At 40.9% G+C, this 24,160-nt stretch overlaps 2 protein-coding genes across 2 annotated transcripts in view; one reads left to right on the forward strand and one right to left on the reverse strand.

Moving 5' to 3' along the window:
* DPY30 (dpy-30 histone methyltransferase complex regulatory subunit) overlaps positions 1–24,160 on the forward strand; it is a 937,477-nt gene that overhangs the window by 287,698 nt on the left and 625,619 nt on the right. The window lies entirely within an intron of this gene.
* TTC27 (tetratricopeptide repeat domain 27) overlaps positions 1–24,160 on the reverse strand; it is a 177,065-nt gene that overhangs the window by 136,704 nt on the left and 16,201 nt on the right. Inside the window, exons 5-7 of the mRNA XM_050754136.1 lie at positions 20,313–20,415; positions 3,243–3,407; positions 948–1,081 (exon numbers count right to left, since the gene is read on the reverse strand). Of these exons, the coding sequence (XP_050610093.1) occupies positions 948–1,081; positions 3,243–3,407; positions 20,313–20,415 (402 nt within the window). The remainder of the gene's footprint in view (positions 1–947; positions 1,082–3,242; positions 3,408–20,312; positions 20,416–24,160) is intronic.

The raw sequence follows: 24,160 nt of genomic DNA on the forward strand, positions 1-24,160 counted from the left end.
TTCTATAGGACAACTCCACATCAAAAAACAACAAACACAGCAGGGCACGGTGGCTCACGCCTGTAATCCCAGCACTTTGGGAGGCCAAGACAGGCAGATCACCTGAGGTTGCAAGTTCGAGACCAGCCTGACCAACATGGAAAAACCCCATCTCTACTAAAAATACAAAATTAGCCGGGCGTGGTGATGCATGCCTGTAATCCCAGCTACTTGGGAGGCTGAGGCAGGAGAACTGCTTGAACCCGGGAGGCGAGGTTGCATTGAGCTGAGATCGCTCCACCACACTCCAGCCTGGGCAATAGAGTGAGACTCCGTCTCAAAAAACAAAAAAGAAAAAAAAGTAGTTGGGGGTTCCTTGGATCAGAAAACACATGCATAAATGCTAAAGAGCTTCATGGAAGCAGCTGAAGTGGACTATAATTAGGTAAACTGACCAAGAGTCATAATTCAAACTAAAGAAGAGAATTCATTAGACATGTCAAATAAACATACTAAGGCAGCCACCACCCAATAATGACAGAGAAACAAAAGCTCGATCACAAAACTAGTGAAAAGGAATTCTGATAATCTGTTTATATGTTTAGAAAAAGCCTAAGAGATTCCAAGAGAAGACAAACATAAGGAAATAAACATGACAGCAGATAGAAAAATTGGTCTCCACCCAGGATGCCTTTTGAATTTCTAAAAGAGGGGTAATATATAACTAACTGCATTACTAATTCATAGTTACTGAATCCTAGAAGAAAAGGACTATTTATCTCTATATACAGGTTAGGAAAAAAGAAGGTTTAAACACGGGTTCTCCCTGACCCATAAACCTTGAAAAGGCAAAAGAAAGAATAAAATGAAGTCCGTCCCCAACCCACTCAGTGTTTCTATGGTACTCACCTATTGAAATTGTTAGACTCAGGTATTAATTGAATGTAATAACTTGCAATCCTACTTGCCTTGGTTAAATGTTCCTGAGGAGTGGGTGCTGGAGTGAATTCACAATTTGAAAGGACATCCCCTTCCCTTCTTACATCTAGAATCAGTTGTGCCACATAATTTTCCTGGAACCGTGTTCTTTTTCCCAAAGCACCTGAAAAAACAATAAAATTATATCTACTGAGTTACCTATCAGATCTACTGTACAGTCATGAAGAGCAATATTTTCAAAGTGCTTTAGAGTTTACAAGATATTTTCTCCATTTCACATAAGAAAGTACTGAGGCCTAGTCTCAGGTTTTAAATGACTTATAAAATTAAAAAGTCATTAAGCTCTGGTACCAGACTCAAACCCAGGATTTCTGCCACTAGATTCCACATACTAATTATTGCATCAAACTACCACTCTTAAAAAAAAAAAAAAAAAAAAAGGAACACATTGAGTGTTGTGGGTAGAAGAACTATTATTATCTCTTTCTCACAGATGACAAAAACAAAAGTTCTAGAGAATACAATCACTTGTTCATGATCACAGGGCTTCTCAGCATCAGAACCAGAGCTGAAAGACAGGATCTTTTGGTTCTAAATCAACAGTTTATTACACTATCTGACTTCATGTAAGACCAAAATTTTTTCATTATGTCTCTGAAATAACTTGCTGCAGAATAGCTGTTTTCAAAACACTTTAAGGGAAGCAAAAGTTCCAACATCCACTCTCTGGACAAGGTCAGATTACAAAAACCCTTGATTACAGAGACCAGTCTAGGAAGTCTGGATTTTACCCTGTTATGAGTCTGGCTCTAAGCTATACATTAACCTTTTAAATATGTTATGCTAAATATAGACACTGAAATTGTTCAACACAGCTTACTATTTCATTTTTATTTTATTTATTTGTTGTTATGAGACGGAGTCTTGCACTGTCGCCAGGCTGTAGTGCAGCAGCACGATCTCGGCTCACTGCAACCTCCCACTCCCTGGTTCAAGTGAATCTCCTGCCTCAGCCTCCCGAGTAGCTGGGATTACAGGCTAGTGCCACTATGTCCAGCTAATTTTTGTATTTTTAGTGAGACGGGGTTTTGCCATGTTGGCCAGGATGGTCTCAATCTCCTGACCTCATGATCTGCCCGCCTCGGCCTCTCAAAGTGCTGGGATTACAAATGTAAGCCACAGCACCTGGCCACAGCTTACTTTTTATAGTAAGGCTATAGATGAGTGGAAAAAAAGAATAAACTGATTCTCGTATTTGTGAACACCACACTTGTATTTCTAAGTTCTTCAACCCTAACTTAGAAAACAAAATATGAAGAACTAGCTAGTAAATATACCAACAATTAAGTATTATGTCATCAAAAGTCCCAAAAAAAGCCTCCTAGGATCAAAATATTTAAAAACATAACTTCTGAAACTAACCTCACAAGATACATGACATATATTTTCATATACAGACAACTTACACATGGCCATTGTTCCAGCTGATACATGGCCATTGTTCCAAGTTACAAGCTCAATATTAAACAATTTTACCCCCACACACAATGTAACAAAAGGTAGCTACAATCTGAGACAAGCCCACAAAATCATGTTTATTCATAATACATCGGAAGGATTTTACTTATAGAACTAGCTCGATAAGAAGCAGAGAATGTGGGCTGGGAGTGGTGGCTCACGCCTGTAATTCCAGTACTTTGGGAGGCCGAGGCAGGCGGATCACTTGAGGTCAGGAGTTCAAAACCAGCCTGGTCAACATGCTGAAACCCCATCTCTACTAAAAGTACAAAAAAAAAAAATTAGACAGGCGAGGTGGCGGGCACTGTAATCCCAGCTAGTCAGGAGGCTGAGGAAGGAGAATTGCTCAAACCCGGCAGACTGAGGTTGCAGTGAGCTAAGATGGCGCCACTGCACTCCAGCCTGGGCAACAGAGGGAGACTCATTCTAAAAAAAAAAAAAAGCAAGATGGAAGGAATAGGTGGGTATTTACAAGAAAGGGCAATGCAGAGAGGCCAAACTTAGTCAGGAAAGGCCTCTATGGGCCCATCCCCCAAAGGCTCAAAAGCATGTTTCTGTACTGCCTGGCTGCTATTACTAACACGTCTAAATAGATCAGCGCAATAAATGGAAAACTCTAGAAATAAGGAAAATATATCATTTCAAATTTGTTATAAACTATAAATTTGTAAATGAAACTTTTAAAGTCTACATTTGTAAAGCAAATAGGATATAGAAAATCAAATACCAACATACAACACAAACTGCCAATGTATAGTTTTATCATAAAAATAAAATCAATTATCCACAAAAAATAAAAGTCTTACCTGTCAAATCAATTTGTAATTGGCTGATGTTCTTAGCAATATTCAACTGATCTTTTGCTTTTCTGTACTCATAATAATATAAAAACACATATGCACATTCCAGATGGAATTGAATAGCCAAGTATCGACCTGAATCATCTACAAACAGATTCTGTAGTTTCATCACTGTAAGACAAAAGATAAAACATTAAAAATTATGAGAATAAAAATATATTAATGTGGAAAATAGAGTCTATAATACATAAAGTATATAGTACATAGTCTCTGTTGTTAAATAATTTTAAACATTAAGACGTGAGGAATACAGGAACACTAATAGTTACCAGCCAGCATTCTCTAAGCACTTATATGCTCCAGACATGAGCTAAGGACATTATGTACACTATCTCCTTTATTCCACACAATCCTGGGAGATGATTCATAACCTTGCTCTTTCTCAGAGGATTTGTCTAAACCATGCAAAAAAAAAAAAATTTGGTGGGGGGACGGGCGCAGTGGCTCACACCTGTAATCCCAGTACTTTGGGAGGTTGAAGCGGGCAGATAACGAGGCCAGGCGTTCGAGACCAGCCTGACCAACATGGTGAAACTCCATCTCTACTAAAAATACAAAAATTAGCCAGTATGGTGGCGTGCGCCTGTAATCCCAGCTACTCAGGAGGCTGAGGCAGGAGAATCGCTTGAACCTGGGAGGCAGAGATTGCAGTGAACTGAGATCGTACCACTGCACTCCAGCCTGAGCGGCAGAGCCAGTAACTGCCTCCAAAAAAAAAAAAAAATGGCCAGGGGTGGCTGGCTGTCAAGATGGCCAATAGGAACAGCTCCGGTCTGCAGCCCCCAGAGAAATCAAGGCAGAAGGTGGGTGATTTTTGCATTTCCAACTGAAGTACCAGGCTCATCTCACTGGGACTGGTTAGACAGTGGGTGCAGCCCATGGAGGGCAGGCCAAAGCAGGGTGAGGCGTTGCCTCACCCAGGAAGCACAAGAGTTCCGGGAACTCTCTCCCCTAGCCAAGGGAAGTCCTGAGGGACTGTACCATGAGAAACGGTACATTCTGGCCCAGATACTAAGCTTTTCCCCTGTTCGCAACCCGCAGACCAGGAGATTCCCTTGGGTGCCTACACCACCAGGGCTCTGGGTTTCAAGCACAAAACTGGGCAGCCATTTGGGCAGACACCAAGCTAGCTGCAGAAGTTCTTTTTCACACCCCAGTGGCTCCTGGAATGCCAGCAAGACACAAGAGCCATTCACTCCCCTGGAAAGGGGCCCGAAGTCAGGGAGCCAAGTGGTCTAGCTCAGCTGATCCTACTCCCACGAAGCCCAGCAAGTTATGATCCACTGGCTTGAAATTCTCGCTGCCAGCACAGCAGTCTGGTCGACCTAGGATGCTCCAGTTTGGTGGAGGCAGAGGTGTTCGCCATTACTGAGGCTTGAGTAGGTGGTTTTCCCCACATAGTATAAACAAAGAATCTCTGGGACACAGCTAAAGCAGTGTTTAGTGGGAAATTTATAGCACTAAATGCCCATAGGAGAGAGCGGGAAAGATAAAAATTGACACCCTAACATCACAATTGAAAGAACTAGAGAAGCAAGAGCAAACAAATTCAAAGGCTAGCAGAAGGCAAGAAATATCTAAGATCACAGCAGAACTGAAGGAGACAGAGACACGAAAAACCCTTTGAAAAAAATCAATGAATACAGGAGCTGGTTTTTTGAAAAGGTTAACAAAATAGATAGACCACTAGCCAGACTAATAAAGAAGAAAAGAGAGAAGAATCAAATAGATGCAGTAGAAAATGATAAAGGGGATAGCACCACTGATCCCACAGAAATAGAAACTACCATCAGAGAATACTATAAACACCTCTACGCAAATAAACTAGAAAATCTAGAAGAAATGGATAAATTCCTGGACACATACACCCCCCCAAGACTAAACCAGGAAGAAGTCAAATCCCTGAATAGACCAATAACAAGTTCTGAAATTGAGACAGTAATTAATAGCCTACCAACCAAAAACAGCCCAGGACCAGACGGATTCACAGCCAAATTCTACCAGAGGTACAAAAAGGAACTGGTACCATTCCTTCTGAAACTATTCCAATCGATAGAAAAAAAGGGAATCCTCCCTAACTCATTTTATGAGGCCAGCATCATCCTGATACCAAAACCTGGCAGAGACACCAAAAAAAAAAAAAAAAGAAAATTTCAGGCCAATATCCCTGATGAACATTGACGCGAAAATCCTAAATAAAACACTGGCAAACTGAATCCAGCAGCACATCAAAAAGCTTATCCACCACAATCAAGTTGGCTTCATCCCTGGGATGCAAGGCTGGTTCAACAGATGCAAATTATTAAATGTAATCCATCACATAAACAGAACCGAGACAAAAACCACATGTTTATCTCAACAGATGCAGAAAAAGCCTTCGATAAACTTCAACACGCCTTTATGCTAAAAACTCTCAATAAACTAGGTATTGATGGAATGGATCTCAAAATAATAACAGATATTTATGACAAACCCACAGTTAATATCATACTGAATGGGCAAAAGCTGGAAGCATTCCCTTTGAAAACTGGCACAAGACAAGGATGCCCTCTCTCACCACTCCTATTCAACATAGTATTGGAAGTTCTGGCCAGGGCAATCAGTCAAGAGAAAGAAAGAAAGGGTATTCAAATAGGAAGAGAGGAAGTCAATTTGTCTCTGTTTGCACATGACATTATCGTATATTTAGAAAACCCCATGGTCTTAGCCCAAAATCTCCTTAAGCTGATAAGCAACTTCCGCAAAGTCTCAGGATACAAAATCAATCTACAAAAATCACACATATTCCTATACACCAATAATAGAGAGCCAAACCATTAGTGAACTCCCATTCAAAATTGTTACAAAGAGAATAAAATACAACTTACAAGGGAGTGAAGAACCTTTTCAAAAGGAGAACTACAAACCACTGCTCAAGGAAATAAGAAAGGGCACAAACAAATGGAAAAACATTCCATGCTCACAGATAGGAAGAATCAATATTATGAAAATGGCCATACTGCCCAAAGTAATTTATAGATTCAATGCTATCCCCATCAAGCTACCATCGACTTTCTTCACAGAATTAGAAAAAAACTACTTTAAATTTCATATGGAACCAAAAAGAGCCTGTATAGCCAAGACAATCCTAAGCAAAAAGAACAAAGCTGGAGGCATCACACTACCTGACTTCAAACTATACTACAAAGCTACAGTAACCAAAATAGCATTGTACCAGTACCAAAACAAATATATAGACCAATGAAACAGAGCAGAGGCCTCAGAAATAACGCCAAACATCTACAACCATTTGATCTTTGACAAACATGACAAAAACAAGCAACAGGGAAAGAATTCCCTATTTAATAAATGGTGTTGGGAAAACTGGCTAACCATATGCAGAAAACTGCAAATGGACCCCTTCCTTACACCTTTTACAAAAATTAACTCAAGATGGATTAAAGACTTAAACATAAGACATAAAACCATAAAAATCCTATTAGAAAACCTAGGCAATACCATTCAGGACATAGGCATGGGCAAGGACTTCATGTCTAAAACACCAAAAGCAATGGCAACAAAAGCCAAAATTGACATATGGGATCTAATTGAACTAAAGAGCTTCTGTACAGCAAAAGAAACTACCATCAGAGTGAACAGGCAACCTACAGAATGAGAGAAAATTTTGCAATCTATCCATCTGACAAAGGGCTAATATCCAGAATCTACAAAGAACTTAAAACAAATTTACAAGAAAAAACAACTCCATCAAAAAGTGGGCGAAGGATATGAACAGACATTTCTCAACAAAAGACACTTATGAGGTCAATAAACATATGAAAAAAAGCTCATCATCACTGGTCATTAGAGAAATGCAAATCAAAACCACACTGAGATACCACCTCATGCCAGTTAGAATGGCGATCATTAAAAAGGAAACAACAGATGCTGGAGAGGATGTGGAGAAATAGGAACACTTTTACACTGTTGGTGGGAATGTAAATCAGTTCAACCATTGTGGAAGACAGTGTGACGATTCCTCAAGGATCTAGAACCAGAATTACCATTTGACCCAGTAATCCCATTACTGGGTATATACCCAAAGGATTATAAATCATTCTACTATGAAAACACATGCACACATATGTTTACTGCAGCACTGTTCACAATAGCAAAGACTTGGAGTCAACCCAAATGCCCATCAATGATAGACTGGATAAAGAAAATGTGGCACATATACATCATGGAATACTATGTGGCTATAAAAAAGGATGAGTTCATGTCTTTTGCAGTGACATGGATGAAGATGGAAACCATCATTCTCAGCAAACTAACACAGGAACAGAAAAATAAACACTGCATGTTCTCATAGGAGTTGAACAATGAGAACACATGGACACAGGGAGGGGAACATCATGGTGGGTAGGAGACTAAGGGAGGGATAGCATTAGGAGAAATACCTAATGTAGATGATAGGTTGATGGATGCAGCAAACCACCATGGCATGTGCATACCTATGTAACAAACCTGCATGTTCTGCACATGTATCCCAGAACTTAAAGTATAATAAAATAAAATTTTTTTTAATGGCAACATAAGGTGTTGATGCAAAGTACCATGAATATGCAACAGTTAAACATATTTATGTAGTATGAAAATGTATGCATGGAAGAAACTGGTTAGAACCAAATATCAAATTGGTAAGATAAAGAAAAAATAAAGAGTTGTATTTCAATGAGACCCTTAAAAAAAAGAAAAAAAAAAAGAGGCAACACAGAAAATCTGATGAAGAGGATATCAGTTTACAAGTTTTCTTCATAGAGAATGTAGAATTTCTCCCTTGAAAGAAATGGGGAGGCTGGGCATGGTGGCTCACGCTATAAACCAAGTGCTTAGGAAGACCTAGGCGGAAAGATTGCTTGAAGCCAGGAGTTCACGACAAGCCTGAGCAACACAGAGTGGCTTCATCTCAACAAAAAAATAAAAATGTTAGTCAGGCATAGTGGAGCATGCCTGAAATTCCAAGTACTCAGGAGGCTGAGGCGGGAGGATCATTTGAACCCAAAAGTTCAAGGTTGCAGTGAGTTATGACTGTGCTACTGCACTCCAGTCTAGGTGACAGACTAGACCCTGTCTCTAAAAATCAAAGAAAAAGGGAAACAGATAAACATCCATATGTCTAATACAGTATGAACATCAAATAAAGAATAAGTGAATATTAGCTTGGCAGTCAGATTCCAATTTATTTCTCTCAATATCTAAGACGAAAAGAATGGAGGATAATAACCTAGTAAAACAGCATCTGAAATAAAATGACTGTCAAAATTAATTACATATAAAGACAGGCTAGCTGACATACACCAAGTAACAAGGGTGTCTAACAGGTACCCTTATCCAATTGATCCCCCAAATAGAATTCCCTTCTATAATATCGCTGACAAACTATATCTCACAAATGTTTCCAATATGTTAGCCAGCATTTCACAAAATAACCTACCAGAATGAATACATAATGAATGAATGGAACACAAAGGCTGATGACAGTTTTCCCATCATTCAAACTGAAAGAGAAGTTATTTTTACTAATATCTACTCTGCCTAGCAATGGGTATTTTACATGTTGTGTTATTTAATTCTCACAATGATGTATTGGAGGCTGACATTATCTCCACTTAATTCATTATAAAATTGAGCTCAGGCTGGGCACAGAGCCTCACACCTACAATTCCAGCACTTGGGGAGGCTGAGTAAGAGTATCACTTGAAGCCAGGAATTCAAGACCAGACTGGGCAACATAGCAAGACCACATCTCTACAATAAATTAGTCAAGCATGGTAGTATGCTCCTGTAGTCCCAGATACTGGGGAGGCTGAAGTGGTAGGATCGCTTGAGCCCAGGAGGTTGAGGTTGCAGTGAGTTATTATTATACCACTGCACTCCAGCCTAAGCATCGGAGCAGTCTCTGAAAAAACTTTAAAAGGCCAGGCACAGTGGCTCACACCTGTAATCCCAGCACTTTGGGAGGCCGAGGCGGGTGGATCGCGAGGTCAGGAGATCGAGACCATCCTGGCTAACACGGTGAAACCCCGTCTCTACGAAACATACGGGCGTGGTGGTGGGGGCCTGTACTCCCAGCTACTCGGGAGGCTGAGGCAGGAGAATGGCGTGAACCCGGGGGGCGGAGCTTGCAGTGAGCGGAGATCACGCCACTGCACTCCAGCCTGGGCGACACAGCGAGATTCCGTCTCAAAAAAAAAGAAAAAAATGTTAAATAGGGCCGGGTGCAGTGACTCATGTCTGTAATCCCAGCACTTTGGGAGGCCGAAGCAGTGGATCACCTGAGGTCAGGAGATTGAGACCAGCCTGGTCAACGTGGTGAAACCCCGTCTCTACCAAAAATATAAAATTAGCTGGACGTGCTGGCACGCTCCTGAAATGCCAGCTTCTCGGGAGGCTGAGGCTGGAGAATCACTTGAACCCTGAAGCTGGAGGCTGCAGTAAGCTGAGATAGAGCCATTGCACTCCAGCCTGAGCAAAAAAAGAATGAAACTCTGTCTCAAAAAAAAAATTAAATTAAATTAAATTAAATTAAAATTAAAAAAAGAAAAGAAAATTGAGCTCAGTTTACTGACTAGTCACCTCATTAAGTGGCAATGCCAGGATGTGAATCCAAGCTTGTAGGGAAAAGGGGTACGGAGAAGTTGTCAGGGGAAGGATAAAGGTGCAGAGCTGATGCTACAAAAGCCCAATCTACTTTATCACCTATAATCTGGCAGAAACACCTACAGCTAAGAAACAGATACCCCTTTGTCTTTATGTGAGCTGAAATTTAAATGGGTCTGAAAAAGAAAGACAGTGTTTTTCTATAGTCCACTTAAGAGATTCTCTGGAGTCAAAGAGAGTAAGTCAAGATGCACATGCCTCACCTCAGAAGGCACATAGGCATCCTAACGTGAACTTCACTATGAAAACCCCTGAATAGATCTCATCCATGCAAACCAAACCCAGGAAAAGCTGGATCCAATAATACTTAATGCTCTTGATGAGGGCTTCTTTTTTTTTAATGTTCTTCTCCTTTTGTCTGCCCATTATTCCTGTCTAGTCATTACTCTCAGAAATATAATAACCTTCTATGACCTTAGTACAATTCACAAGTGACACAATTTTGCTTGGCTGCCAATGACAGTAATCTTCCCAAAATGTTCTGGATGCAAAAATCAAGGGACACAAGGGTTGGCCAAGGTTCTTAAAAATCTTCTCTCAAGTATCATGGAAAGGACATTTACTGCATTTAATAAGGCTTACTAAGTTGTGATAGCTCAGGTAGGTCTACTATCAAATTTAAACTGTACTAAGAATACATAAATAAGTCACACAAATGCCCAAAATTGGTTGTATATATCTATCTTCCCTCCTATCTACCTATCAACTTTTCTGCCCACCTATCTATACATATGTATATATGCATATACTATCAGTATAACTGGCTTTGTTCTTGTACTTCCGTGCTTTCTCTGCATTATCTTATATGTTCAGAGATCAAATGTTGGATAAATAAAGTAGGGGAGCTCGGGCATGATGGCTCATGCTTGTAATCTTAGCACTCTGGGAGGTCAAGGCGGGCGGGTCATCTGAGCTCAGGAGTTCGAGACCAGCCTGGCCAACATGGTGAAACCTCATTTCTACTAAAAATACAAAAATTAGCTGGGCATGGTGGTGTGTGCCTTGTAGTCTCAGCCACTCAGGAGGCTGAGGTAGGAGAATTACTTGAGCCTGTGAGGTGGAGGTGGCAGTGAGCCAAGATCACACCACTGCACTCCAGCCTGGGTGACAGAGCCAGACCCAGTCTCAAAAGAAAACAAAAAAAAAGAAAAAAAGAAAAAGCATCCATACCTACCTCATAGTTCAACTAAAGAACCGCAAATACAAAGTAAAAATCTTAAGACGAGCAAAAGAAAATAGGTGGACTAGTTACACAGAAAGAGCAATTGGACCAATACTGATTTCTCAACACCAACAACGAAAACCAAAAACATGGCCAGGAGTGGTGGCTCACGCCTGAGGTCAGGAATTCAAGACCAGCCTGGCCAACATGGTGAAACCCTGTCTCTACTAAAAACACAAAAATTAGCCGGGTGTGGTGGCCTGCAATCCCAGCTACTAGAGAGGCTGGGGTGGAAGAATTGCTTGAACCCAGGAGGCAGAGGTTGCAGTGAATGTAGATTGTGCCACTGCACTCCCACTCTAGCCCGGGCGACAAGAGTGAGACTGTCTCAAAAAAAAAAAAAGAAAGAAAGAAAGACAGAAAAGTATCTTCATGGTGCTGCCTAGAATCTTTTAGTCAACAGTTCAAGGAGAGAAACAAGAACATCTCCAAGCAAACAGAAACAGAGAGTTTATCACCAAGATATGCTTATTCAAGTGGAATAACTGCTAAATTATTTTACATCACTTTTAGCATACAAAAACGTAACTTTTCAGTTTCACCTACCCTAAGTGGAAAGAACAATGAGAAAACGTTGCCCAAAGGCAGATGAGAAAAGAGACAAAGGCTACGACCTGACACAGCAGTTTCAAACTTCAAAAAATCGTACATTTTCAAAGTTTGGAAAGTAAGAAGGCCCAATCTCTGTATGAACAAGTTTAAGAAGGATTGAGGCGTTTATCTATTTTTAAAGCTTCCGATATAGAGTAAAAGTTGAAAGCTGTCAGAAGTATTCAGCAGAAAAACTTTCCAATGTAATTAAGCTACTGATGAAGACATAAAACTCTGAGGAAAAAAGAGCAATGAAGATAGAGAACTGCTGTTTCCCCCAGAGCAGTACAGTCAACCAAACATCCACATTCTCCTGAGAAGCTGAATTTCATAAATATCAGAAAAGCATAAAGAAAAACAAATAATGTCTCCAGGTAATACCTGCATAGAGATACAGATTCAGAAATAACAATAGTATGAAAGATGATGGCTTGAAATATATCTGAACCTAGGCCGGGCACAGTGGCTCACACCTGTAATCCTAGCACTTTCGGAGGCTGAGGCAGGCAGATCACTTGAGGTCAGGAGTTTGAGAGCAGCCTGGCCAACATGGTGAAACCCTATCTCTACTAAAAATACAAAAATTAGCCGGTTGTGGTGGTGAGCACCAGTAGTCCCAGCTGCTTGGGAGGCTGAAGCGGGAGAATCACTTGAACCCGGGAGGCAGAGGTTGCAGTGAGCCAAGATTCTACCAGCACATTCCAGTCTGGGTAACAAAGGAAGACTCCATTTCAAAAAAAAAAAAAAAAAGAAAGAAAGAAAGAAAAAAAGAAAGAAATCTATTTGAACGTGCAAAATGAGGAAAAGTTACAGCTGGTAACTCTGGATTAGAATAAAAATAAGTAGGGGTAGGGTGTTGTGGCTCACACCTGTAATCCTGGCACTTTGAGAGGCTGAGGTGGACGGATCACTTGAGGTCAGGAGTTCGAAACCGGCCTGGCCAACATGGTGAAACTCCATCTCTACTAAAAATACAAAAAAATTAGCTGTGCATGGTGGCGGGCGCCTGTAGTCCCAGCTATTCAGGAGGCTGAGGCAGGAGAATCGCTTGAACCCGGGAGGCAGAGGTTGCAGTGAACCGAGATTGCACCACTGTACTCCACCCTGGGCGACAGAGCGAGACTCCATCTCAAAAAAAAAGAAAAAAAAAGAAATATATCTGAACCTGCAAAATAAGGAAAAGTTACAGCTGATAACTCTGGATTAGAATATAAGTAGGGGCTGGGCGAAGTGGCTCACGCCTGTAATCCCAGCACTTTGTGAGGCCAAAGCGAGCAGATCACTTGAGATCAGGAGTTTGAGATCAGCCTGGCCAACATGGTGAAACCCTGTCTCTACTAAAAATACAAAAATTAGCTGGGCGTGGTGGCGGGCGCCTGTAATCCCAGCTACTTGGGAGGCCGAGGCAGGAGAATCACTTGAACCTGGGATGTGGAGGCTGCAGTGACCCAAGATCACGCCACTGCACTCCAGCCTGGGCAACAGAGCAAGACTCCGCCTCAAAAAAAAAAGTTTGTGACTGTTTCAAATTTTAATTGTTCCAAGGGTTTTCTTGATAAGCCATGAAAACCAGGGAGGAATATGGCCTATCATGTCTAAATAGGAAAGTGCTTGCCAACTCCAACTCATTTCCTCTAAAAAAATTCTCTTCCTGCTATACTTTGCAAGCTTCATTTCCTGTTGCGGACCCCTCTAATTTTTCATTCGTTCTCCTGCCTCTCTCCTTTCCCAACTATCTCCCTATCTTCCATTGTATAACCTTTAATCCCTATCGATTGAGTTATTAGTGATTCTTAGAACTGTGCTAAATCAGGCCGGGCACAGTGGCTCACACCTGTAATCTCAGCACTTTGGGAGGCCGAGGTGGGCGGATCATGAGGTCAGGAGATGGAGACCATCCTGGCTAACACAGTGAAACCCTGTCTCTACTGAAAATACAAAAAAATTAGCCAGGCGTGGTGGCGGGCGCCTGTAGTCCCAGCTACTTGGGAGGCTGAGGCAGGAGAACAGCGTGAACCAGGAAGGCGGAGCTTGCAGTGAGCCGAGATCACGCCACTGCACTCCAGCCTAAGCGACAGAGCGAGACTCCATCTCAAAAAAAAAAAAAAAATTGTGCTAGATCTCATTGCAAGGTTTAAGTCCTACTCTTCCCTAAAAATGGGGTGGGGTAGGAAGAGCTAGGTAGCTAAGAAGCAAAGACACACAATCATTATTGAATGATTCAATATGCAGTTAGTTTGATTCTAAATTGTGTGCCATTGACCAAAAGTAGCAGAGGGGGAAACCCATAAAGATTGGATAATTGAACAAACCTTATCAGAAGGGTGGGGCCTTAAAAGATGGGTAGAATTTGGCTGCAACCTCACATCAAGTTTGTAAGGTTTACCAAGGAGGGTCTATGTGTGTCTCATCCACAGGCATAGGCCCAGCACCTATCACAACTCAAATAATATCCTTGGTGTGAGCAAATATTCTAAAAACCCTTTCGTGGTGATCACCAAGGAGATGAAAATCCAGCATCCTCATGATCTAGCTCCTCCCCATCCGGAAAACCTCATCAGCTGAGACACACGCCCTTCACACTCCGCTCCAGGCATTCCAAACTACTGGAATTCCCAAATTCACAAAGACGTTCCAAGTCTCTGTACCTCTCTTTGTACATAGTACATGTCCTTTCCAAGTTCTCTACCTAAAAAATCCCCACCATTCTTTAAGATTCAATGCAAGTATCAGCCACTTGGTGAAGCTTTCTCTGACCTCCCGGTTCAGAACAATCATATTCTCTCCCTCATTCCTTACTCTGCATTGCCTGTTTGTCCAACCTGTACTTTAGTCCTTATCTCACTAAGTTCACTGATATCCACAGCACCTAGCACAGTTTCTGGAACACAACAAGCACTCAAGAGTTTATTAAATTAAATATCAAATTCAGCAGGAGATACAAGGCCAAAGATAAAACTGGAACTAATAAAAAATTTCCCCATTAAAAACATAAGACATTATGAAATTGGCATTTAGAACACTCAAGCCAGTACTCAATAGCAGTGTTGTTCAATGCAACTTTCCCTGATGTTATTGAGCAGTCTACAGCTGCACTGTCCAGGTGGCAGCCATTAGCTACATGTGGCTTCTGAGCACTTGAAATGTGCCCAGTAACTGAGGAGCTGAATTTGCAATTTCATCTATTCTACTTTATTTGAATTTAAGTAGCCATACATGGCTAGTAGCTACTATATTGAACAGCACAGCTCTAGTTAGCAGAAATACTGCATGCAAGTGACAATATAAGATTTTGTAATTAATTTTAAAAGTACTGGGTGACAAAGCGAGTCTCCGTCCTTCAAAAAAAAAAAAAGTGCTTTGTAGCAATCACTAATCTTAACAATGAAATGAGCTCCTTCACCAAGTAATCTCTGAAACTGTCCAATAAAAAAGGGGATAATTTTTTAGACACAAACTTCCAAGAGTCCACCATTAGTATGAGAAGCTGGACTACAAAACGTCACATTATTTTATACCTGGAAAGAATTCAAAGATTATTTTATAAGGAAGCAAACCTTGGTTTAGAAGTCAAGTGAACTGCTTGAGTTCACACAGGGAATCAAGAACTAAAAGCTAGATTTTAAAATGCTATGTCAGGCTGGGCATGGTGGCTCATGCCTGTAATCCCAGCACTTTGGGAGGCTGAGGCTGGCGGATCACAAGGTCAGGAGATCGAGACCATCCTGGCTAACACAGTGAAACCCCGTCTCTACTAAAAATACAAAAAACAATTAGCTGGGCATAGTGGCGGGCGCCTGTAGTCCCAGTTACTCAGGAGGCTGAGGCAGGAGAAGGGCATTAACCCGGGAGGCGGAGCTTGCCGTGAGCCGAGACGCGCCACTGCACTCCAGCCTGGGCGACTGAGCGAGACTCTGTCTCAAAAAAAAAAAAGGTGTTTTTTAAAAGGCACACTATATACACTATTACACCATCTTTGGCTCTACCTCATAGTTGTGAGGAATAAGCTAGTTAATATAATTAAAGACTTCAAAGAGTGCTTGATATGGTGTATACACTACAGTAATGTTAGCTGCATTATCAAAAGCAAGGGAAAGTGTCAGCAGGACTTGGAGTAAGAAACTCCACATCATTGTGCTGGTTCTTGGGCAACTTCTCTAAGTCTCAATTCTTTGTAAAATGATTTAGCTAGACAAGATTATCTCTAAAGGGCCTTTCCAAACTAAAGATTTCAGATTAGGATAAAAGCTGTAGATATGGAAAAGAGAGATCGATATGGGTCCCTTGGGGAAGAATTGGTAAGATTTAAGAACTGGCTAGAAATGCAGAATGGTGGAAAACAATGAGTCAACAATGGAAGCAAAGTTTTGAGCTTTGAAGATAGATAACCCAAGGTTTAAATTTAAAAAGGAGCATGTTGACCCAATAGGCATATATTCTTATTTTAATAAATCAGGAGGTTCTCCCTGGAAATGAATATTTGTGACATTCTGGATCAAAATGTCACCCACACTTAAAATGTATGCTAAAACCAAAATCTCTTCTCATGAGATTACTTAAATGCTATGCTAAAATGAAATCCTTAATGGACAATTATAATTACAGACAATGATGTTTGGTACATTCAATAACATTTATTCCAAAGTATCAAATTTATGAAAAGAAATCAATGTATGCATCAGTTACCAAATGACTGTTTTCTTTCTTTTTTTTTTTTTTTTTTTTTTTTGAGATGGAGTCTCACTCTGTCACCCAGGCTGGAGTGCAGTGGTGTGATCTTGGCTCACGGCAACCTCTACCACCGGGTTCAAGAGATTCTCCTACCTCAGCCTCCCGAGTAGCTGGGATTACAGGCACACACCACAATGTCTGGCGAATTTTTATGTTTTTAGTAGAGATAAGGTTTCACCATGTTGGCCAGGCTGGTCTTGAACTCTTGACCTCAGGTGATCCACTGCGTCAGCCTCCCAAAGCGCTGGGATTACAGGCATGAGTCACAGCGGAGACTGTTGTTTTGAACACTTTTTCAGTGTGGAAACAACCTAATCCCGGAGTCACAGAGCTGCCTGAAACGTCACAGCAGGACTTGATGACAGTATTTTAACCCGGTTTCTCTTAGTGACTTTATGAGGTCATCTTCAAACAGCTAAAGTACAATATTACCTCTCATGCACTACACATAACATGTTTTCAGCACTGGATGCCACGATCAATTGTTGTATGCCCCAAAGTAGTTCTTTAGAGAATCATGCTTTCATTTAGTGTGACATCCAAAAGAATGCTTTAGATTGTACTGAGAAATATATTTTCAAGATTCTGACCTACTCCTATTATAGACGTAATCAGCCCAGCAAAGTTATGCTGACATTATGATAGGCTCCATTCCACTGTATTATACTGGTGTAACATGTCTGGACAAAAACCTAAATATCATAGTTGTTCATAAAATCCTTTGCTTATATTTCACAGAATGAAAAAAACAATCCTGCCAACTTTCTGATGATCCTTCAAGGGCAAGATTTCAAATATAATACCCTTCTCTGGGCACTGAATCTTATTTCAGTTATAAGTGACCGTTTGGACAACATTTGGATCAAATCCCAGAACAAAACATTTTAAAAATGAAATCGTTCATGAAAGGTTATAATTCAGTACTAGCTATGAACCTATTTAGACCTAGCCAAAATGGACCATTTTATGACTAGATATACTGAAAAGTGCCATTGATTAGCCTAGAACAGCAACATAAAAAATTCTTAGTTGCAAGGCAAAGCAAATGACATGCTGAAATACAACACAGAAAAGAACTGCGACCTCTTGGGGAATGAGTCACTTAAAGTCACATTTTCCAGCTATCTTAGTTTCTGGTTTGGAACTTAATTTTAACTCACAGAATAGAATCCTCTCCAAAACATACCATATGGTTCCTACTTTTTATTTTATTTTATTTTATTTATTTTATTTTTTTGAGATGCAGTCTTGCCCTGTCGCCCAGGCCGGAGTGCAATGACGTGATCTTGGCTCACTGCAACCTCTGCCTCCTGGGTTCACACAATTCTCCTGCCTCAGCCTCCTGAGTAGCTCGGATTAAGGTGCCTGCCACCACGCCCAGCTAATTTTTGTATTTTAGTAGAGACGGGGTTTCACCATGTTGGCCAGGCTGGTCTCAAACTCCTGAGCTCGTGATCTACCCGCCTCGGCCTCCCAAAGTGCTGGGATTACAGGTGTGAGCCACCGTGCCTGGCCCAGTTCCTACCTTTTAAAAAGATACATAAGGAAAGCATACAAGGATGTTGGTATGAGAGGGTCAGGTTCCAGAACCAATCCTCGGATACCAAGGGATGACTTACAACATTTATGATCACATCTAATAGGCCCTCTGCTTGACCCCCAGCCTTATGTTACCTAAATATCTTGAAAGAATATAAACTAAGTCCTGGAACAAACGACATAAATGAATCAATTATTATACTGATTGAATAATACTTTCATTATTATCTCTATTTGAATTATGTATGCATGGTCATTTTATCTAAGATTAGCATATGTTTATGTATTTCTGTCCTAGAATAAAATAAAAACTGAGAAATTAGTTTCAACCACTCACCTGGCTTAGTAATATTTATGACTAAACAAGCTATAGTCCTCTCCACTGTATTCTGGCCTAGCTTGTTACTGTAAAAACTCTTGAAGGATTGCGGGCTTAGTGGCCCACGCCTGTAATCCCAGCACTTTGGGAGGCCAAGGCAGGCTGATCACCTGAGGTCAGGAGTTCAACACCAACCTGACCAAAATGGAGAAACCCTGTCTCTACTAAAAGTACAAAATTAGCCGGGTGTGATGGCACATGCCTGTAATCCCAGCTACTCAGGAGGCTGAGGCAGGAGAATTGTTTGAACCTAGGAGGCGGAGGTTGCGGTGAGCCAAGATCGCGCCATTGCACTCCAGCCTGGGCAACAAGAGCAAAATTCTGTCTCAAAACATAACATAACATAACATAACATAACATAACATAACATAACATAACATAACATAACATCTCTTGAAGGAAACAGATGCCCAAAAGGTACAGGAGCCTCTTATATTATATATGTATATATGCATATAATATATAAAAATATATAAGGTCAGGCGCGGTGGCTCAAGCCTGTAATCTCAGCACTTTGGGAGGCTGAGACGGGCGGATCATGAGATCAGGAGATCGAGACCATCCTGGCTAACACGGTGAAACCCCGTCTCTACTAAAAAATATAAAAAACTAGCCGGGAGCGGTGGCGGGCGCCTGTAGTCCCAGCTACTCGGGAGGATGAGGCAGGAGAATGGTGTGAACCCGGGAGGCGGAGCTTGTAGTGAGCTGAGATCCGGCCACTGCACTCCAGCCTGGGCGACACAGCGAGACTCCGTCTCAATAAATAAATAAATAAATAAATAAAAATATATAATATATATTATATATAACACGAGAGTTATGTTATACCTTCATGAATCTGCTACCTCCATCAAGTACAGATCACTTTTCTCCACACAGAATGATGCTAACTACCACTCCCCATGTCCCTTGGACACACACGTACATATTCATTCCATACTCCTTGAATCCGAAAGGAGTCTGGGCTTTGGAACCAGACACAGCTAAAGTCAAATCCCATCTCTGTCACTCAAAAACTCATGGTCAAGTCCAAGCTCATTTACGTTCACGTATTCCTTCACCACAGGAGAATCTGTTTTTGTTTTCTGTGGCAACTTTCGTCCAAAAAAACCATCCCCAAAACTAGGAAGACTGGAAACCAAGTGTTAAGGCACCTAAGATTCTCCTCTTTTTCAAAGTCTTTCCCTAGGATACAGGAGGGATATCTGCAACAAAGGCAGCAGGAGGCACTTACATGGATGTTTGGTTTATAATTATTTGGCAAATTTTTCATTTAGGTTTTAGGTATTTTTCTGCATGTATATTATACGTTACAAAAAATACTAATAAAATCAAATACAAAATAGCCTCCTTACCTATTGTTAACTTCAGGGAAACTTGTTTTCTATCAACTGTTTTCTTACGCTTTTCTTGATGTACTCAGTAGGATATAGGATAATTCCTTATTCTTTGTGTAATTTAATACTATTTACTCCAGCTTAACTTAGTTAAGGACTTTTTTAAAAAAAAAGAATTAAGGTGAGTACATTTGTTTCCAATGCGGCTTCTTAAAGAACAGAAAAAAATTACAATATCTTTAAACAATTTGAGATAAAATCATACAGCAAATCACCCTTACTCAGTAGGTAAAGTAAGTGAAAGTAGATATCTTTTTTAAACTAAAATGACCAAAAGGAATTCTATAATCTGACAACATAACAACTTGTGATATTCTACATCAAAAAAAAAGAAAGAAACAACTCCAAACAAAAAGGCATTACTACCGGACAAAAAAATAAACAAAAAAGGAGTATATCAGTCAAGTATTTAGAACGGAGCTACATGCCCATATCAAACAAAATCTGCTACATACCTTGATCAATACAGTTTTCAGCAAGAGTAAAAAGCAGAGGTGAGCGTTCCTCAAGCAAATGCTGATGAATATTCACACATCTCAAAGTCCACCATGGCAAGCTCTAGGAAAAAAACACCACGTAAGCTGAAATAAAAGGATACTTTAGAAAACTTTTTACATTAACTGAGATTTTTAGAATTTTTTTACATTCATTAAATTTATTCCTCAATAAGATTACCCATCCACTGCTCTCTTTAGTAATAACAAAACCCACATCTATGTCTTCCATAAGAATAACACCTCACCTCCATTCTCTCCGAGCCTGTATTTCTTTTTTTTTTTAGCCATTTGGACTTCCTGATGCCATTTTGAACTTGTCGTCTCCTCCTTTAAAATATAAGTTGTGGCTGGGCATGGTGGCTCATGCCTGTAATCACAACATTTTGGGAGGCTGAGGCGGGTAGATCACAAGGTCAGGAGTTCAAGACCAACCTGGCCAACATGGTGAAACCCCATCTCTACAAAAATACAAAAATTAGCCGGGCGTGGTAGCAGGCACTTGTAGTCCCAGCTACTCAGGAAGCTGAGACAGGAGAATCGCTTGAACCCCAGAGGCGGAGGTTGCAGTAAGCCAAGATCGTGCCACTGCACTTCACCCAGGGTGACAGAGAGAGACTCCTCAAAAAAAAAAAAAAAAAACACACACACACGTGTGTGTGTATACATATATATATATGTTGTAATTGCCAGGTGCAGTGGCTCCCACCTTTGGGAGGCTGAGGCAGGTGGATCACCTGAGGTCAGGAGTTTGAGACCAGCCTGGCCAACATGGTGAAACCCTGTCTCTACTAAAAATACAAAACAACCAGGCATGGTGATGCGCACCTGTAGTCCCAGCTACTCAGGAGGCCGAGGCAGGAGAATTGCTTGAACCTGGGAGGCAGAGGTTGCAGTGAGCCGAGGATGCACCACTGCACTCTAGCCTGGGCGACACGGCGAGACCCTGTCTCAAAAAAAAAAAAAAAAACGGTTGTATTCATCCTGCTCTGTGGCACTCTCTTACCACTTTAATCCAAGTACCAACTCCTTCAGAGGCCTCCCACAAGAACCCCCTATGGGGGTGATTTTTCCATCACCTGAACTTCCAGCACATTATCTGTAATTCCCTTGCAAACACATTCCACTGCATTTTATGTATGTCATGCCAGGTTCCAATACTGTCTACTATCCAACAAGATAAGAAATCCCGTCTTATTCATCTCTATATCCTCCTCAAAGCAATATATTTTATACAATCTACTAAGAAATACCTTGGATTCAGATGTTCCCCCAAACTGAGAAGATTGCTTCCACACCCGTATGAAACCTCTTCCTTACAGTCTTCTCCTGCTAGTGTGGCACATACTGATCTTTCACTTCTTTGAACTTCTACACTGTTCCTAGAAGTTGGCACCATATTGGACAGCACTTGTTTTTCAAGTTTATAACTCTACCTGAGCCATACATTTCTGAGGGCAGAAACCGTTTTTTGTTTTTTTTTTCCTTTTTGAGGCAAGGTCTCATTCTGTCGCCCAGGCTGGAGTGCAGTGGCGTGACCACACCTCACTGCAGCCTGGACCTCCCCAGGCTCAGGTGATCCTCCCACTTCAGCTTCCTGCATTGCTGGGACTACCGGCCATGTCACCACGCCCAGCTAATTTTTATATTTTTTGGTAGAGATGGGGTTTTGTCATGTTGCCCAGGTAGTCTGAAACTCCTGGGCTCAAGTGATCCACCCACCTTGGCCTCCTAAAGTGCTGGGATTACAGGCATGAGGAACTGTACCCGGTCAGAAACTGGATTTTATACACTGTCTTAAATAATGTACAAGCTGAGCTTTTTCTTTTATTCACTGATGCTTTTTCTTACTTGATCAACATATATTAAAAAAAAAAAAAAGAAGAATAAAAACAAGAAACAACAAGCCAATATAAAAGTATGGCCAGGTATGATACCTTACACCTATAATCCCAGCTACTCAGGAGGCTGAAATGAGAAGATCCCTCAAGGCTAGGAGTTTATCAGCTGGGCAACATTGTGAGACCAAGTCTCTTTAAAAAAAAAAAAAAAAAAGGGCCAGGCACAGTGGCTCACGCCTGTAGTCCCAGCACTTTGGGAGGCCGAGGTGGGCGGATCACCTGAGGTCAGGAGTTCGAGAGTAGCCTGGCTAACATGGTGAAACCCCATTTCCACTAAAAATACAAAAAATTAGCCAGGCGTGGTGGCACACATCTGTAATCCCAGCTACTTGGGAGGCTAAGGCAGGAGAATCACTTGAACCCGGGAGGCGGAGGTTGCAGTGAGCCAGGATCACGCCACTGCACTCCAGCTTGGGCAACAAGAGTGAAACTCCATCTCAAAAAAAAAAAAAAAAAAAAAACAACAGTATATACAGTGAAGAGTGAAAATCTCTCTTCCACAGTCCCTCCTCCTGCAGAATCCTCCTGTTGCAGAAAAATCTGTGACCAAGGTTTATATTCCTCCATAGCTTCCTCTGTATATGTGCATGTGTGTATATGTACATGTGTACAAGCAATGATAGGTACTTTTGATAAGCTCATTATAAATTATTTGTAACTATATTACTTTACATTATATCACATGAAAGTCTAAGAATTAGTTTTCCTTTCAGTGACCTACAAATATGAGATGACAATTACCAAAAGGCTTTTTCTTTTGAGATGGGGTCTCACTACACTGTCCAGGTTGGAGTGCAGTGGCTATTTACAGGTGCCATCATAGCACACTGCAGCTTCAAACTCCTGGACTCAAGTCATCCTGCCTCAGACCTCCAAGTACCTGGGATGACAGGTATATGCCACAGCATCTGGCTCAAAAGGACACTTTTGCTTGAAGTTAATTTCTTCATTTGACTAAGAGGTTCCCTTCTAAACTGCTACACACCATAGGCTGGTTCGCTTCTGAAGTGTTATACACCACAACTACTACAACCGTGATGCAACCACAAATGAATTTTGACTCCATGACAAAATCCTTTCGAATTAATACTGTTTCCTCAGGGCATGTAAGGAAATGTAAAATTATCTAATAGCGAAGAAATTTCAGACAGTTTTTAACTGAATTCCCTGAGGTGTTGCCTCATTTTCATTCTTTTCCTATCACTATAGCATGAAGTCAGTTTACGTTTCAATTATCTGTCCCTTATCTGCTGTCAGCAATAAGTGAGTCAGGTCTGGCAGCTTATTCTTTACTTTTCTAGACACGGGAACTTAGATACATCCAGTCAAAAAGATTTCACTTTTAAGAAAACACATAATACAAGACCAGGCACAGTGGCTCACACTTGTATTCCCAGCACTTTGGGTAGCGGGAAGCTCACCTGAGGCCATAAATTCAAGACCAGCCTGGGCAACACAGTGAGAACCCATTTCTACAAAAAAATTTTTTAGATAGCTGAGCGTGGTGGTGCATATCTGTAATCCTAGCTACTCAGGAGTTTAAGGTTATAGTCAGCTGTGATCACACCACTATACTCCAGGTTGGGCAACAGAGAAGAGACTCTGACTCTTAAAAACAAAAAACAAAAAACAAAAATATAGTATGCTGAACTCTTAAAAATCAGATCTATAAATTAACTCTCAAACCAAAAATCTTTATATGGGGGAGGGAAGAATAAAACAAATATAGAAAGCATAGCCTATTTTTCTACTAGTAAGTGTATCAGACCTTTTTTCAGTTTGTCAAGAATTGCTTAATATAAAAATAGAGAGCCATCACAGTAGCTCATGCCTGCAATCCCAGCACTTTGGGAAGCCAAGGTAGGAAGATCACTTGGAGCCACGAGTTTCAGACAAGCCTGGGCAATG

The sequence above is a fragment of the Macaca thibetana genome, chromosome 13, assembly GCF_024542745.1.
Source record: "Macaca thibetana thibetana isolate TM-01 chromosome 13, ASM2454274v1, whole genome shotgun sequence".
NCBI lineage: Eukaryota > Metazoa > Chordata > Mammalia > Primates > Cercopithecidae > Macaca > Macaca thibetana.